We start from the raw sequence: 19,808 nt of genomic DNA on the forward strand, positions 1-19,808 counted from the left end.
TTTTCAGAACAATGATTCTATTACGCCACCATCCTAAAAACATTTCTTAAAACTGCACAAGCTTTGTTCAAAAGAAATTCTTTGATCTCCAAAAAATGTTACACATGTGATCTGTCAAATTTAAACAGAACAAACCCATTCAAAACATGACCATAGACACAACTGTCTTTCAAAAATTTCAGGAAGGTAAAGGTCATTCAATAGATGACATCTCTAAAACATAAAGTCGTTGTATGCCTTCTTGGTGGTCCAGGTTCTGGAAAGGGCACAATCTCAGAACTTATAAAGAAGAGCTATGACGTAGGTTATATGAGCGCTGGTGAGCTCCTTAGAAATGCAGCAAAGGCAGATACACCAGAAGGTCGTTCTCTCGCAGAACAACTCAAACGTGGAGAAATAGTTCCACAAGAGATTACTATTGGATTGCTTCGAGCAGAAATCGAAAAGCAAGAAAAATCTTTATACCTTATTGACGGCTTTCCAAGGCAAGTCGATCAGGCTCAAACATTCGAAGAAACAGTAGTTTCTCCAAAAGCTGTTCTCTTCCTTGATGCCCCTGACGATGTTCTCGTTGGTCGTCTTATGAATCGCGGGCTAACAAGCGGAAGGTCCGACGATAATGAGGAATCTATCAAACTTAGGATTAAGGTCTATCATGAAAAGTGTATTCCAGTAAATGGATACTTTGGTGAAAGATTGCATGTAATTAATGCAAACAGACCACCTGATGTTACATTTCAAGATGTCAAGAAAGTCCTTGATAAAATACTTGAAGAAACAAGCAAGGACAATTAATATATTGATGTTCTTAGAATAAGAATAAATAAAATGAACTTTTTTGTTCTATGTTCTTACAAAAACATAAAAAAATTATATGTTTTTTCATATATTTAAACTTAACACTGCGCATCTTTTTTTATTATTATAATACATTTTTTTCCCTATTTTACTGGATCTTTAAAAATTCAAATTGTATAAAGACAATAAAAATATCGTTTTTGAATTCAATTGTTGTTTCATATCATTTTAAATTGGAATGATTTATTTAGCATAAATGAATAATTTCTTCATTTGCAAATTTATCTGAAGTCATACTTCCACTCTTCATAAAAAATATTGAAAACATCGAATTGATCCAAGAAATGCCTCAGAATCAAATAATATACAATATTGTATAAAATAAATATTTCTTACAAACATACGTTCACGCACATCATTAAAAAATAATTCGATTGGTTGTTGAATAACTGATAAATGATATTCACAATTCACGTTTATTTCTATATTAAACAGAATATCGTGCATATTCACGTTCACAAAAGACATCCCAAGTCTTCACATCAGCAACTTTGCCTTTCTTCAGGCCATCAAACATTCGATCTTGGAATTCCCATTCGCTAAACTTCTTGAAATCGACCAAAACGTTAAAGAACGTTTGCCAATTTCCTGATTCTCTTAATTTGCTAATTGTGTAACCACAATCAGCCTTACCGAACAAATCTAAGATCTGTGAAAAAACATATTTAAATTTCACAACATCATCGCCCTCATTTTTCATCTTTTGCTTTTGCATTTTGAACAATTGGTGAACTTCATAAATTGATATTATCCCATCACCATCTAAATCGCAGACATCAAACCAAATTCTTAAAGCTGCTTCAGATGACTTATCTTCGACAGCTAAAACAAAGAAAACGAAGTCAACAAATGTAAGTGCATTCGGATTATGCATTGGATTTGTTCTTTGGAAAATCCTTTTACATAATTCTAAAGGCATTCTATTATCATCATATGTTGCAATTTGTTCCATTGTAATTGTGCCTTTTTCTTCAACATCAATTTCCCAAAATTTGGACATTAGAACATAAAAATGTTCATAACTAAAGAAGTCGGAAATATCAGAAATGTCTAATGCTTTATCAACAGCAACAAGGCAATCACAAAAATTTGAATTAGAAATGCGCGAAAAGTTTATCCTTCCCCTCATCTCGGGATCAAGTTCGAAAAAGATACGTGATATGATACACTTAATATAAAATGATTTGAGTGAATTTTCTTGATCTAGAAAACTAAGTGAACGATGTGTTTGAATAAGTGCTGCAATGTATGGTGCAATGTCATTTTGTGTAAGATAATTCCGATTGTTTGATCCCATGAAAATCCGAAAGATCTTTTCAGGAAGTGTTGCCTTTTCAAGCTTAGGAATTGCAAATGATAAAAATATAGAAAATGGAATTTCAAATTTTCGTGTCTTAAATATTGATGGATTTAATGAAACCATAAGTGGAAGTGCAAAGAATGATGGAAGGCTTAAATGTTTGGTAAGAATCTCAGAAAGCATTGGTAATGTTATCATTGTATCCGTTGGATACAAATGTTGAAGTTGACTTTCAAATTTTGGTTGTGTCGGTGTGTAAAATGATGGTATCAAATTGTCAATTGATGCATTTAGAAGTGACCCACTATTTTCAAATGATTTTCGAATTCTTTGCCGTGGGCCAATTTTTTTTGTTGGCGAACGAGGAATTGTTCGCTTAATAGTTGTAACCTTTGGAACTTCAACAGGATTATAAATTATTGAAAAGAGTTGATCGACAGATTTCTTGTGCTTTTCACCAATTGACTTAAAAATTGCAAGCTCTTCATTCTTATTTTTAAACTCAAATTCATTTAATGAAAATTTGGCATGTCGATTTGCTATTTTGGGATTATTTTCCATATTATTTTAATCTTAACGTACATGAGACATTGATTCATTTAATTTCGGTTGATGTGAAATTTTTAATGTTTTACAATATATAGAAACCGCATTTCGTTAAATTTAAACGTCTTAATATCATATTGGGGTACCCTAAAAATAAATAACGTGTTTTTAACTAATGAGAAATCAAAATGTGCAACCAGCTCAATATGACCATTTTTGGGATGATAGAGGTACCTCTCCTTCTGCTGAAAGGCAAAGGCGTCAACTTGAATATTACAATGAATTAAAAAAACAAATTGAGGAAAAAAATCAGGCCAAAAAAGCAAAAAATATATCACAGGAAATGACCCAATATACTCCTGAAAGACAAGTTTATGACCGCAAGAGTAATTATTATTCAGAAACATACAATAATAACACTAGAGATAGACGGAATCAAAATAATGAGAACATTAGTTATTACAGTGAACATCACCCAACCATAAGTAATTCAATTTCAGGGGAGAACCAATTTGCTCAAACACTTTTATCTAAATTTGATGAACAGAGAAGATCTTCAAATTTATTTTCTCAAACGCAGCCAATTCAATCCGTTTCAGTTAGCCAACCAATTCCAACGTTTGCGACGACAACAACAAAATTTGAAATCTCTGGATTTGAAAAACCTTCTTTATCACCACCTCGACAATATGATAGGAAACGAATCAAGCCAATTACTATGCATGACGCCGTATCAGTTCGCTCTTCATTAGAACGAACGGATTACTCGCCGCCAATTATTAAACGAAAATCACCATTTGAAAGAAGTCGTGTTGCTACACCGTCAACAGGGTTTTCGTTTAAGTCCAAGAAAACTAATGCATCATTCCCTGATAGAACTGAATATTCAACATTGAATTCGTCTTCAATTACAGATTCTAATATGGCAAGTTATAACAACATCGTTGACCAGTCATCAATGATGATATATCAAAATGGAGAAGTAATGCCACTGTGAAATTGTTATGATATAGATTTAAAATAAATTGTTTTTATGTATCCCAATTGTTTTTTTTGAAAGAACGAATTGCTTGTGTTTAAATCACCTTCTGAACGAAGAAAAAAAAGATTTGAACATTTTATAGTATTGACAATATTTAAAAGTTATCAAAATAAAAAGACAGATTATCATCATAAAATTATTAAATTGAAACGTGGATCCATTTATTAATATACTTTCTCTCCATATTACTTCCTTAACGTTAACGGATAAGGAAGTAAAAAAAATATACAATTCAGTTAAATTTCCAAATATTTCATCAAATGAAATTGAAAAGGTTCAATTACGCCTTTCTAGAGGATTCACATATAGCCAATCAATGTGCGATATTGATTTTTGTTTTCCTTATGATTCTACTTCGTTACGTGTTATTTGCAATTGTAAAAAAGATTCTTCTTCAATAATTTCATTTTCAACAATGTACATATTGTATTCATATGTTGCATTTATTCTTTCAACAGAAAAAGATCTAACTTTTTTTCATAAAGAAAATTTATTAATGTTTGAATCATTAGTTGAAATAGTCAATTATTCTCCTTTAGCCAATAATACAATTAACCAACATCTAACGCAAGTCATTAAATCTGGTCTTTTTCATCAAGCTCATTTTTCGATTTTTGAACGTTATCTCAAGATTAACAAAACACTTGACCAAAAGTGTTTAAAAATTTTTATTTTACTTTTCGATTTTTTTATTACAAAAGACGAACAATTTTCTGATTCTATTCTTTCACTTCTTTGTTATACATTAAAGCATAATTCGAATCTTTGTGTTAGTTCATTTGGAACGAAAATTATTATTTCGATCAAATCATTCCTTATAAAATCAAATATTAACGCAATTAAAGCGCTTAAATATTTGAAGAAATCAATTAATTGTAAATATTTAATGGATTTAATTCCATTAATATTAAAATCAACAATTAATATATTAATAAATTTAAAAGATCCAATAATTTCTATCAATATGAAAAAAGAAGAAATTATTACGGTTGAAAAACTTCCAAATAAATTAGAACCTATTTACAAATTTAATGAAATTAATGTATTCCAAAATGGGTTTAAAGTTAACGATAAACAATTTTTACCAGAAACGATATCACTTTTTGAAAAGCTTCAAATAAATTCAATATCAAAACGATTAAAAATCATTCAAAGGATTTCTTTAGCTTTTGAAGAAACAATTACATTATTTTATCAAACATTTTCAGATATTATACGTTTCGCACGTGATAATCGACGACTAGATATGATATTATCTTTTTTATATACGTTAAATTTACTTGATAGCAAACATTATAAATCGGTTAAATCACTTTCACGATTTTTATATTCTGATACATTATTTAATCCACAATATATATGTCAATCTGAAGATATTAATTCATATGAATTAAATTCTTTAAGGTCGATTGCGTTTTCATTTATATTAAAAGGTAATGAAAAATCATTAAATGACGAAATCATAAAATTTTGTTCATATCCAAAGTTATTAAATGAATTATTATATCGATGTAACAATGAAATTGAGTCAATAATCAAATTAATTAATCCGACTTTAATTAATACATTCACACGTATTTCATTATATTATCAAAAATTATCATATGAAAACATCACTTATTCGAGTAATGTTCGAATTGTTTTATTTTTATTATTTTCGAATCTTTTTATTGATGATTCAATAGAAAATTCATTTTTTTCAAACGAATATTTCACAAATACTTTTTTTTCTTTTCTTTATGAAGAACAAATCCAAAATTATATACTTCATCAATTACAAAAGTTATTATCAAAAGATTTAAATCCAGAAATAATATGTAAATCGTTAACGAAAATAATTAATTCATATAATGAATTTACAAATTCGAAATATATTTCGTTATTAAATTCGATTATTAATATATTAAATGAAATAATTCCACATTATAATATAAATTTAAATTATTTTAATGATATAACAAAAGGAATTTTGAATTCATTAACATTACTAAATAATAATTCGAATGAAAATCAAAAATATTTATTAAATTGTTTACAATATTTATCAAATGTTTCGAATTCTTTTCATTTATTAAAATCTGATTCAATAATAATATGTAATTCGATCATTAAAACATTTAATAATTCACCAACAAAAGAATTATTTCCGAAATTAATACAAATAATATCAAATAATGATAACACATTTAATAATTCATCGAATTTCATCATTCAACAAGAAGAAGTTATACCAATTCTCTATATCATATATAAGAACACTAAATATATATATAAAATACTTGATTTCATTAAATTAATTTGTAAGTTTTCTATTCATAATTCAATGTTATGTCATAAAAATGGTTTTGATTTACTTTTATTAACAGATCTAATAAAAAATTGGTTTAATAATTTAATTGATTCTAAAATCGTTACAAAAATATTTGAAATTTTTTATATAATTTCGATTTGTTCATCAGAAGAAGTTATTGTAACAAATTTTTCATCATTATTATATCCAATAGAAAACGAATGTTTTTCATCACATTTTAATATTGCTTTAGATTGCTTAAAGAGAATAATTTTAACAACATTAAGATCACCATCGAATTATATAATTTTAACAAAAGATATTTTCACTACATATAATGATATTAATATTGAAAATGGTTTTACTTTTATGTGTTGGATTCGATTTGAAACGTTTAATTCACAAAATGAAACAATTTTATTTAAAATGATTAATAATAATAATCCGAAACATTATTTAAAAATTAGTTTTTCATTAAATTATTTAAACTATTTTCAAAAGACTTCAAAAACGGAATCAAATTTCAAATATAAAATGAGTAATAACATTAATGAATGGTCAATATTAACGATATCATATGATAATAATCAAATCGAAATCATATTAAATAATGAAGAACCAATTAAATATGAATTACCAAAAATATCAAATTTTAATAATGAAAATGTTCAATTTGTTTTCGGTGGAATAGAAAATGATATAACAAATTCATCATCAATTTTAATTGGATCTTTTTCTTTATTTCATTTTATAGAAACAAATCAAATAATTTCATATTATCATAAACTTGATTCACGATATTTCGAACGAATATGTAATAAAAATTCTATTTTTTCATTTTTACCAAAACATAATAAATTACATTCGAATTTTGTCGATGTAATTATTAATGATAATTTGTTCAATGATTTTTTGCCTTTGTTTTCTTATGTTGATCATAAAATAGAAAACGGAGAAAAAATTGATAATTTAATGGATTCATTACTTGAAATAATATCAAATATTTTAATACTTAATGAAAATGTTGAACTTAAATTTGTTAAAATTAAAGGATTTAAAACGATTGCAAATTATTTACTTTTAATTGATGTTACGAATATTAATTATAAATTATATTATAAATTTTATTCTCTTTTACAAAATATTCGAACAATTGAATTATATCAACATTTAATAAATTCTATTCTATGTAATTTAGATTTATGGATTGTTTGTAATAATGATCAACAAATTAGAATATTAAAACATTGGTCGAAATTCTTATTTTATACTTCTTATACTAAAATAAAATTTTCTAAATTAATTAAACATTTTGTAATGTATTATTCAGATGTTTATTTGAAAACTGATACCAAAAGAAAAAGACCAAAAAATTTAAATTTAAAAGAAACGAAAAAAATTATTTTTGATTTAATGTTTATCACATTACAACATAATTTAACAATAAATGATATTAATTTAATAATATATTATATTAAAACTTATAAAAATGAAACAGAAATAATATATTCGTTATTAAATTTAATGATAAATATTATAAATTTAGAGAATTCATCACTTAAAAACATAACAAATTTCGACAAAATTTTAATAAATTTATATTCATTTTTAAAATTAGATGCCAATATTTGTATGTTAACACTTGAAATTATATTTAATTTATACATTAAATCATTTATCTCAAAAAATTCGATAATAAATACAATCGAAACATTAATTTATATAATACCAACTACGAATATTTGTGGAAATATATTTATATATTTGACTAAAATTATATTAATGGAACTTCCTGAAATATTTCCTTTATGTTTATGGTTCGCTTATAATATATCTAATGATGAATTACTTAATTTCATTCGAAGTATAAAACCGAATAAGAAATATGTAAATCAAAATCTATATTCGATTAAGTTCCCTTTAATTATAGCTGCTTTAACTGATAATCAATTAATTTCGATAAATATTATTATGTTTTTGGCTATGTGTGATTCTGAGATTTGGAATAACATTTTTTACGTTTTAATAATTTTGGGAAATATTTTCGATTTCGATTATGAGAAAATGATTGGAATCTTTTTGAATAATATTTCGTCACAAATTCTTTGTGGAGAAATCGAAAAAACTCCAGAAGTTATTGAAAAAGTATTAAAAATATCAAAAAATTTTATTTTGTTTAGAGATAATCATATAAAAATCGAATTTTATCAAAAAATGTTTGAGAATTCTCCTTTTAAAACAAATGTTAATATAATTAAAAATATAAAATCAAATGAAATCATAAAAAATTTAAAAAATTTATTGAAATTCAACGTTTATTTTAAATTTGGAATTAGAATCGATGAGAAATTTAATTGGAAAGATAAAGCTTTAGCTCAAAACATGATAAATTTAATACTTATGAATAACGACGTGAAACATTTGGAATTTTATTTGATTTTGTGTTATTTTGTGCAAAAGACTTCACCAAATTTCACCATTTTACATTTGAAATCGCTTTACTTGAAAACGAATAATAAAAAGGAAATTCAATCATTGATTGATTTGTTATGTTTCCAAACAGAGAAAATGAAATTGAATAATCCTTTGAGGAATTTAAGGTCTAATAACTATGTGAATAATTCCGCTTTGGCATTGGAAATTGTGGAGAAATGGACTCCAGTGTTCGACAGGAACGTAATATCGGAAATTAAGGCATTCCAGAAAAAAATTTTCGAATTATTAGAGCAAATAGAATAAATATGTTAAAATTTTGATTGTTTTTTAATAAAATAAAATGTTATTACTTGTGCTTCTTATTTTTTATTGATTAGATTTCTGCATGTTTTACTTCCAAATATCATGAAAATTAATATAATTTTTTGATATTTAAGTCATTATATATTTACCTTTGCAAATCATTTTTATTGATTAAAGATAAAAATATTAATATTTGGAATATACTTACAAACAAAAATTTTGATTTTACTTTTATTCAATTCGATTTCCCTAAAAATCATACAGTATTGAACCTCCTCATTCTACGACGGTATAACCATTACGTTCTTTATGTAAACTTTCTAAGTTTTGAACTGGTAAGTTTTGGATATATGTAAATTACTGGTTTACCACCTGTCCTGTGGGGAAATTCTCAAAAATCGGAATTGGAAGTTTACCACCTTTAAGTTTGAGTGTTAAAAATATTTTAGAACCAGAAACAATTTTATAATCGCCAAGTGTTTTATCATCTTCCAATATATTATTATCAAAAATGAGCCTCATATGATCAGGTGGAATTCCCTCCTTCATATTCACCTTAAATTTTAAGTTAAGAACTGTTTCATTTGAACATATATTATAATCCACATATTTTCCTACTAAGTTCCTAATAGTAATTGGAAACTCTCCCGGAGGAGAAGGATAAGATTTTAGCATTAAAAATATTTTTTGATTTGGGTAAAGATATTCTCCAATTAATCTTGTATCTTCTACTTTTTTTAGACAATCCATATAAAATTTTTGATCTTTAATAGGATATCCTTCTTTTTGATAAATTTTTTCTTTTAACTTTGAAAATGTTTCAGTAAATGATACATTTATTTCGAATATTTTATAGTTTGCAATTACTTTAATTGGAAATTGTTCATTCAGATCTGTAACTAAAAAGATTTTGTTCCTATCAATTCGTTCAAGATTTAAATCTTTAAATGCAAGTGAATCTTTCATAATTTGTCCATTATAAATAAGATACTGTTTTTCAATTGGAATTTTGTCTAGTCCAAATATTTTTTCTTTAAAACTTCTAATTGTATCAGTTAATTTAGCATTAAACTTAATATAATATCCTTTTAAAGTTTCCACACAAACAGAGATTTCACCTTTTGTTTGACCAAAGGAGTCATTTGATGAATTCTTTATATGAACGCTAATATTAGAATTTGGTTTAATCTTATATTGATCTAATGTATGTGAATCTTCCATGTGTTTCCCTTTGAAAATTAGTTTTTGATTTTGAACAGAAATTCCTTCTTTTTCCATTATTTTCTTTTTTAAGTCTAATACTTTTTCAATTGCTGGAACAGTAAGTTTTATGGTTTTTGTATTCAATATTATATACAACGGAGTTAATTTGCATATTCCAAAATTTGATTCCTTTTTTACTGTTTTTTTGTATAAATGTTGTACGGTTCCAATTAAGAAATCAATAAGTTGCTTAACAAGATTAACATTACCTAATGAAGAACAAAGTTCAAAAATATCTTTGATCTTGTGTAAAGGAATATTTGCATAATTGTTTTGGAAAATTGATAAAAGAAGTTCCATATCGCCATCAACATCTTGATAGTCAACTCTGAAACTTTTAATTGAAGTGTTTTTGCGATGAATTTGTTCAACTTTTGGAGAAAGAATATCAGCAATAATTTTGTTGCATCGAACTTCCCTTTTCCCAAGATAAAAAGTAAAGTCTTGAAACACATGCAAGGACAATATGTTCCAGATTGAATTAATAGGTAATGTAATTTTGCAAATGTCTTCCATCAAGAAATAATGAAGTGATATTTTTTGCCAAAATCAAGTGACATTTATTTTGCCGGTTTTATAAACTTTACATAATTTTAATAATAAATTTATATGTTTGTCAAATTATGTGTATTGAGGCATAGCACTTTTCCATATATGATTATTTCTTTTCCATAAAAAATTTTTTGTGAAATTAAAACAATTTCCAAGTAAAATTTATCTGAAATAAATGCATTAATGTTTATTTTGCGAATTAGTACCAAATTAGGTAAACCAGCATATAATATGATAACTATTAATTCATGGATTTTTTCCTTAATTTTGACACTTTTTTTCGAAATGAAGAACCCGTTTATCTAAAAAAAATGTTAAACGTTCATATAAAATGAATAAGGATTTGAACAAAGAAATAAAGAAATATAAAGAAATGATCAATAAACTAGAGGAGGAAAAGATGGAAATGGCTAATCAAATTGAGCTTCTGAATGTTGAACTTTCTCATAAGTCATCTATTTTAAATCAAACAAATAAAGAATTAACAGATTTACAAGGACAATATAAACAAGTTTTAGAAAAGCTCGTCGACTTAACTCAAAAACAAATCGAAATGAGTAAAATTTCTGAAGAAGATAAATTTTATAGGGACCAATTAACAGAACAGGCATTATGTATTAAAGCACTTCAAGATAAGCTTTGGAAATCCGAATATCAGAACTGTGTATTCAAGTTAAACACGAACAATTTATCTAAATTCGAAACGCCAACCCAATCACTAGAAAAAGCAAAGGTAAAAATATTTCGGTTAAAACAAAAATTAGGAAGGTTAAGAATTAAATCTAAAATACTTCAAAATGAAAATGATATTTGGATAGATTTTGCGAACGAAATTTACAGATTTCTCATCTCATCTAAAAGAAGTAATCACAAAATTCAAAATGATAGTTCAAAAGATATAAGAACATCTATTTTTGATCTACTTCATAAACAAGGGAATAACAAAGCCGATCAAATTAATTTGAAAAACAAAAAATGCCAAATAACCGAAAATCATACAAAAGAAGAAGAAAAACATTTCGTATCAAATCACAATCCTAACAATGATAACATTGAAATTAAAAGAAAAACAATAAAACGAAAAACCATAGGAACAGATGAAAATAAAATTTCAAATGTTAATTTAATTAATCAAAAGAAACAAAATTTTTCACAAAAAAGGCTTCCAAGTAATCAAACGAAAGAACACTTAAAAGAACTAAAAGCTGTCACAAAGAATATCAAACAAGATTACAAGGATTATACAAAGATCATAAAAAATTTAAGCACGTAAAATAATAAACAGAATTCTAATGAAAAAAGTGTTATTCCATGAAAATGTACCTTTAAACACAGCTAGGTTTGTCATAAGGAAAATCATTATGATCGGAAAATAAATATTTGCTGCTTCGTATAATTTTATATATATGATTAAACACAGTTGAAATATCATATTTGCAGTAAAACATAATAATATTGTAATAGAAAGCATATGTTTTCTAAAAAAATTAGTTTTGTGATTTTTTTCGAAATGAATTTTCTTTTAAAATTTAGACAGTTGAAATTTAAATAGTGGAATGCACCTAAATGATGATGGAAAATATGGTAATGAAATATGCTATTTTTATGATATCAAGTATTCCTAGTCATACTTCTCCATGCCAAATATGAGAATAAGTGATCAATAAGAATAAATGAAAATAAACAAGAACGAACAAGAACAAAAAATGAAAATAAATGAAGAAAATGATAAGAATAAAAGATAAAAAACAGTGAATATGAATAAAAATAAGAAATACGAAAAAGCAAAGACAAACAAGAAAAAACAATTTAATGAAATTGAAGAAGGAGAAAAAAATTTTTTTTCCCAACATTTTTTCTATCGTTATTTGGCCTCATCAGTCGGTGGCAGATGGCTTGCCGATCAAAACCTCCATGTTATCAAAAAGTCATTATCGTTTATTTGAAGACAACAATGGAAGAAACAAAATTCAGTGTTTTTTCCTCTCCAGAGGGATTTTGGTACCTTGTATGTAGTCCCTGTACTGACAAAATGACATACATAATAACAGTCGACATTACTTCCGGAAACTTGATTTACACAGGAATTCCGTCCATAGATGTTTTTTCGGATCATTCTCTAGCAGTTAAATCCTTACTTGATTTAAACTTTTTACATAAAGGAAATGGAGATGGTTTAATTGGAGTTGCAATGACAGAAGACTCCACAGCAATTGCATATGTTGACAAATCTCAAGTTACAGGGTATATTCCAGGTGGTCATCCTGTTCGTACTATTCGAAATGTGAAATTTATTCATCTTCCAAAAAATGATAGAGCTCCTAAAACCTCAGCATTTAAAGAATTTCAAGTCAATGACAATCATTATTTTTGTGATACTTATGATCTTACCAATCTTTTTCCTAATAAATCAACACAACCCGATAATGGCTTTATATGGAACTTAGCATGGAAGAAACCCTTTGAAGTTCTAGGTCTAGGTCATTGTTGTATCAATCTTATTCAAGGTGTTTGTATGACTTCCAATTTCACCAAATTTGATTTTCAAATAACATACATTGCAAGACGTTCTGTTCTTAATCCAGGCACACGATACAATGCTCGTGGTCTTAATGATCTTAATTGTCCTGGCAACGAAGTTGAATGTGAATTAATTTTCCAACGCAATAATCAATTTTGGTCCACTCAATGGCGTCGTGGTTCTATTCCCATTCGATGGAAGACAGTTTTCTCCACCTTATCTTCCCCTAAGCATATAGCCGATCCAATACATTTTGCCGATGGCACAGCAGAATACTTCCGAAGTCTTCAAGGCCGATTTGGGGAAGATATTCCGATACGAATCATTTCATTATTAGACTCATCAGAGAAAGCTGATGAAAATTCTGAGAAAGACATCAAAACCAAATTCCAAGAAGCGATTGAAAAGATATCGAACGCCGGCGTCCGAAATGTTTTTTTAACACCATTTGATCTTAACAAGTTTTTACATTCTAATGGTACCACTGAATTAATGAATGATTTTTTATCATATTTAGGACCAGTGATTGAATCTGATGGCTTTAATTCAGGGACATTACCATTAACTATTAATGAACACCAAAAAGGGTTAATGCGTTTTAATTGTGCAGATTCATTAGATCGAACTAATGTTGCATGTTTCCATTATGCTATTAAAGTTACATCAGAATGGTGCATCATGAATAACATTGGATTATCAGGGAAGACGAACACTAATCCAAATTTACCATATTTATTAATAGATCAAAGTATTACTGACTTTTTAATTAATGCATTTATAACTACTGGTAATGTCGTTTCATATTTATATACGAATACACCTGCAATTAAAACAAATGCAATTACATGTTTTTCATCGACTTTTGTTAATTCAAGTTCATCAGATTCAGCAATATCTATTAAAAGAAGACTTCAAAACGTAGTTAATGATCCACAACGAATGAAAATAATCGAATTATGGTTAAAACCAATAGAACCTAATTGGATCACACGAATTGATTCTCGACATTTATTTATTGTACCACAAGAAAATAGTAGTGAACAATTTCCACGTACACTTATCGGTACTCCAATTAAATCTTTTGAATTCCCACAAAATTTAAACATATTAACATTATGTTTACCATGTCCAATGCAATTATTTTCGATTATTATCTTATTATTTCCAGGTCATTTAGATAAATTACCAAATTGTATCACTATTGAAGGAGGAATGACATTAAATTCCATGAAGAAGATATGTACATTAGATTTACCATTAGTTAAAACGCCGATTTGGTTACGTTATCGCTTACGTAATGCAAAGAATTGGGGATTTTCTAATCCTTATTTAGAATATTTACGATTTATTCGATTAATAATTGAAACTAATGATCCTTCATATATCATAGGTAATATTAAAGTTGAAGCATTATCATGTTTTTCAAACACTAAATATGATATTTTATATAATCAATATCAAACAAGTAAAGAACATGAAAATGAATTCTGTGAAATATTTAATCAATATCTTAAATCACCACGTACATGTAAAGATGCAATAGAATTAGAGAAGTCACGAATTATAATGCGAGTAACTGAAGATCATCGTAATAATTTATCCATTTTAAATGGATTAAATCCATGGCATGTTGATTCTAACTCACAATTAATATCAGCGCCGTCATCATTTTGCGTATTTTGTGGTTCTCCTTTAGGTATTAATATCCAAACATATCCATTAATACAAAACAAAAGATTTCCAGGTTTGATTGAAACTACGAAAGTTAAAAAAGTTTTTTCAGTCTGTAATAAATGTTATGAAATTGCAAATGAAATATCCGAATTTACTAAAGCTTTAGAAGATATAATGCCGGAGCCGAATTTTATAATACCGAAATTTAACATCGAGAAAATCGATCATGAAATATTATCGAAGAATCAAAGTTATACAACTGATTCGACTTCAGTTCTTCTGAATTTAAATTGTTCTTTGTTTAATAATGATATTACACAAAACGATAAATTAGAAATCAAAAAAGATGAAACTCAAGAAATCTCAATTTTCATTGTACAACAAGCAATTGTCTTAAATCTAAATATTAAATCATCGAATGATCAATTTATAATAAAGACATTAAATGATGAAGAAATATCACGACGAAATGTAAATAATGAAAATGAATTCATTTTCGAATTTAAAGAACCACCGATTACACAAATATTACATTTCAAAATCATTGCGAAAGATAACGTCGAAATATATAAAATTAAAGCATTATATATCACTGCTGGTTGTACTATTGATAAGCCATTCACCGCACGAATACAAAACCCATTGTTAATTAAACGAATTAAGTTGCAAGGAAGATATTCACCAAACACAAGAACTGAATCATTTATCATACAAAATGGTTTAAGAGTGCAGAAATTACACGTAAAAACTGTGGTGGAAAAAGGAGTTAATACGCCATTGTCATTATACGTAGCAATGTATAAGGGAAATCTGTTGGTAACTACAAAAAGAATAATCTTGCCCGACACAAAAACGAAAACAACTTTGGATTATATTATAGACCAAAGTGGGCTCGATGTGGATTTGGTAAATGTATATTACTTAGATAGAGTAAATGCGATGAAACCACATAATATAAAGTTAATTGTGAAATGAATAAAAATTAATGTTTATGAAAGAAATTTCTTAGTGGATTATTGATACTTGCGATTTATTGAGAAGAAATAAGTTGAGATAAACACTCAAACATATGAAAATAATCAAAAGCAATAACATTTTATATATTAATAAGTATCCTCACAAAATAAATTGTAAAAATAATGTTATAAAGTGACTTGTAAAAAATGTCAATCAAAATAGTACATGACAACATGACTCTGGATAATTTGCTGTTTTATAATGTCACTGATTCATTGCTATAATTATATTCGATATTTGAAAGTGTTCTAATGATGTTTCTTATTTTAAAGATAACTGGATGAGTTACATCATCTTCCAGTTGAAAAAAAATCAATGAGATCCATCACAATTTTAAAAAAGTTAAATTTAATAACATATGATTCTTTTAAAGCTTTAAAAAACGTAGTACATTTTTTGTTGTAAAGTTTTCTTTTATGAAAAAAATTATGAATATCATTTTTATTTGTTATTTCCATGTTATTCTCTTTGTATTTTGAACCATAATTTATATATTGATTTTGTCTTGTTATACACCATGATCAGTTAACAAATTATTACATTTAAAAAATTTACCACAAATCACAACTATTTGCATCAGGTTCATTTTTTACTCATCCTTATTTTATAATAAAAAGATCCAAAAAAAATTCTTATTGTTGTTAATGTTTCTTTTTGGAGTAATGATAATCAGATATCTCCTTAAAAAGGAGTTTAATATTTTTCAGAGCACTTTTTAACCGCCGTTACCACATCTCCAACCGTAGCTAAAAACCCAACTAAAAATAATTTAACCAACACATATTAGTTTATCTTAATGCAATGTATTGTGAGTTAATGATTTATGCAATGACATCAACCAGAAATTATTGATAAATGAATGTCTTTATTTGTTTTGTTATCATTTATACAGAGAACTAAAAAAGTTTTGACGATATGTCCATATAACGACCGTTAATTCTAATTGACCTTTAAATCATTTCAATGTCTTTGCCTGGTGGCTGGGAAGTTGTTCCTCCAGTTCAACAATCTGGAGGAATTCCTCGCTTTTACTATCGCAAGCAATCTAACCCACCTATTTCACAATGGACTCGTCCGTTTGCACCACCTGGTTACGAAGGAAATTGGCCTACAATTATTCATTGTGCCCATATTCTTCTCAAGCACAAAGAATGTAAACAACCTCTAAGTCACAATAAGCGTAAGCGATCAAATTATAGTTTAAATATTTCAAAAGAACAAGCGCTTAAAGAAATCAGGAAAATCCGTGATACTGTCATTGATCGCAGTTCCACAGACCCAGGTATTTTTAGTGTTTATGCAGAGCGTAAATCTGATTGCGGTTCATATTCTGCAGGTGGTGATTTAAAGTGGACAAAAATCGGTAAACTTCAACCAGCCTTTGAAAAGGCAGCCCTCCAACTTAAATGTGGCGAAATTTCCGAGCCTACTTTATCACCCTCAGGCTGGCATATAATTAAACGACTTGATGTAACTTTTGGGATTTCGCCACCAAATCCACCACCACCACCAGAGCTTGAATTAGATCTTCGCCCTGACACCGACCTACGTACTATTCAATTAATATATAATTTAATGTATAATACTGAAATTGATCCAACCAATTCCAAGAATTGGATGGAGTTAATCAACACATATCTTTCAGCCACGCATGAATTCACACGTACTGCGGAACGATTTCTCCGCGGTCTTTTACATTTCCATCCTGGCGATTTTCAAGTTATTTCTTTTTGTTTAGAAAAAGTTAAAGAGCAAAGGCAGAACAAATTTGTTGATGAGATCTATGGTACAGTTTTATTATACACATGGGATCCCAATTTCTGGCGCATGTGGATGCAAGATCAATTATCACGTATTCCAACCGAAGACCGGAGCAAAATGTTCATAAAATATAACGAAGAAATGTTAGGGCGAGTTGGGTTCACTGTGAATTGCGCTACGTTATGGGTACAATATATTGGACTCTTGAAAGAAGCAAATGCGCCAACTGACTTCATTACTATGCAATTAGAGAAGGCATTATCGATAGGTCTAGACAAACCTAATAAGTTATTAGATTACTTGGATAGTTATTTACCAGAGAAGAGACAATTTTATGAAGAGAAGATCCAAGCGAATAAGAAAATTGTCGAAAGAAGACTTAAAAGACTTCAAGACATTAAGAATGGAATGGTGAAAGGCGAATCAGACAAACGCCTAATCGAATGGCAAATATTTTTACGAGAAGAACTTAACAATGAATTAGAGTTACCTGAAGAATTGTTTTGTGAATTAGTTGACTATAATTATCGATTTGCTTTATCAGTGTTATGGTGGCTGCCATCGATATGGATGGAGTATTGGAGTTTCTTGATCAAGAACAACAAGATCGATCATGCTGACGCTATATTACGCTTAGGCCGTAAGTCAATTGGTAACACGCCATTATTTGAGTTGAAACGTGTAGAGCATTTGATCAAATATGAGAAATATGATGAAGCAAAAGAGATATTAGAGAAATTGATCAAGTCACAAGAGCCTTTAAGGACTTCAGCATTGACATTATTGTTTAAAGCAACTTCTAATTTGGTGAATGAAGAAGAAGCATTACATGTAATATCAAATAACTTGGATAAACTGAGCCCACAATTCCTAATTAACGCAGCAAAACTTTGCGAAAATAAAATGATCGCGTGGAGCATATTCCAACGTGGCGTAGATATGTTCCCTGATGATGACTCAATGGTCATCGCGGCTGCTGAATTCTTGGAGAAGAATAGAGACGTTAGAAACACTCGAAGTTTGTTCCAACAAAGTTTGGATGATAAAACAGTGAGATTCGAAATCCAAAAAAGATTATACGAATTCGAACTTGAAAGAAATGCATCACTCGATCACTTGAATGAAACACAAAAAGTGTTCAAGAAAAGTGACGTCGATCCGTTTATTTTGTATATGCAAAGATATCGTTTTTTGGATTTGTATCCTTATGATTTAGAAGACTTAAAAGTCATCGCTCATTTGTCGAAAAACGTTTCAATCGACTTAATAGATAGACAAGATTATTCTGGATACATTACAAGTATGCCACCGATGGGTGCAAACTTGAGTCAGCTAAAAAGAAATGACGAATGGCTCGAGGAATCAAGCGAAAACTTGAGAAGAGCAACAACGATAGAACAAACTTTGCCAAATCAGCAGGGACCGTTAAACGTAAAGAAAAGAATGCCACAGGAAGTGCACCATTTGTATAGAGATATACAAAACTGTCAAATTCACTTCCAACCGCCGTCGGTTGATGAGGTGATAAATAGAATTTTGGGATTCACGATTCAAGATCCGCATTCTTTGGTGAGACAATATTAAATAAATAAAATATTATTATGAGGGTGCTTAATTTGTATTAGGGTCGGTTTTTTTACTCAGAAGAAAAGAATTCTTAAGAGGGACTGTGGCCGTTTTTTATTAAATTTTCGAGAGCAGTGTAAGCGAAAAAAACTCACAAAAAATGAATATTATCCTTAATAAAATCAAGCCAAATTTTTTCTATGTTACAGAGGTACCTTAATAAATATAATTTTATAATTTATTTTAAAAAAATTTGAAATCGCAAATTTACTGATTTTTTTGAAATTCTCAAAATATTGAAAAATTTTTATTATAATTGAATATTTTGGTTCATTTATTATCAAATAATAGTGAAGTTAAAATGGAATTGTTTTTATATTACAAAAAATTCCACAATGGTATTTTAAAATTTGAAGTACCATTAAATAATCAATATTTTGTATTTATAACAGCTTTATCAAATTTCTTTAATACATTTTAGAGAAATTTTCCATTCAAGCAAAGACAAATATATATGATGATGTGACATGTGAATTGAAATACATTTTAAAATATCACAAAAACATGAAAAAAAGATTTTAATGAAATTAATGGATACTCTATAATAAAAATCAGAAGAATTTTGATTATTGTAAATGTTATTCTTTAAAATAATGCATTTCTTTATTGAAATGCATTT

General features: G+C 27.7%; 4 protein-coding genes across 4 annotated transcripts; 3 read left to right on the forward strand and 1 right to left on the reverse strand.

The window, feature by feature from the left end:
• Positions 1-204: 204 nt before the first annotated feature.
• On the forward strand, positions 205-795 carry GO595_004580 (Adenylate kinase family protein; the record flags this gene model as incomplete). The annotated part of the gene is made up of 1 exon (XM_067917727.1): positions 205-795. The coding sequence occupies one exon, from the start codon at positions 205-207 to the stop codon at positions 793-795; it is 591 nt and encodes a 196-aa protein (XP_067775162.1).
• Positions 796-1,285: 490 nt separating this feature from the next.
• On the reverse strand, positions 1,286-2,719 carry GO595_004581 (serine/threonine protein phosphatase 2A regulatory subunit B''beta-like; the record flags this gene model as incomplete). The annotated part of the gene is made up of 1 exon (XM_067917728.1): positions 1,286-2,719. The coding sequence occupies one exon, from the start codon at positions 2,717-2,719 to the stop codon at positions 1,286-1,288; it is 1,434 nt and encodes a 477-aa protein (XP_067775163.1).
• A 9,762-nt stretch (positions 2,720-12,481) lies between these two features.
• On the forward strand, positions 12,482-14,960 carry GO595_004582 (SacI-like domain containing protein; the record flags this gene model as incomplete). Its single annotated transcript, XM_067917729.1, has 2 exons — positions 12,482-14,875; positions 14,955-14,960. The coding sequence occupies 2 exons, from the start codon at positions 12,482-12,484 to the stop codon at positions 14,958-14,960; spliced, it is 2,400 nt and encodes a 799-aa protein (XP_067775164.1).
• Positions 14,961-16,765: 1,805 nt separating this feature from the next.
• On the forward strand, positions 16,766-19,147 carry GO595_004583 (ess1p; the record flags this gene model as incomplete). The annotated part of the gene is made up of 1 exon (XM_067917730.1): positions 16,766-19,147. The coding sequence occupies one exon, from the start codon at positions 16,766-16,768 to the stop codon at positions 19,145-19,147; it is 2,382 nt and encodes a 793-aa protein (XP_067775165.1).
• Positions 19,148-19,808: the final 661 nt, after the last annotated feature.

This window comes from Histomonas meleagridis (assembly GCF_020186115.1).
Source record: "Histomonas meleagridis strain 2922-C6/04-10x chromosome Unknown contig_27, whole genome shotgun sequence".
Classification (NCBI taxonomy): Eukaryota; Parabasalia; order Tritrichomonadida; family Dientamoebidae; genus Histomonas; species Histomonas meleagridis.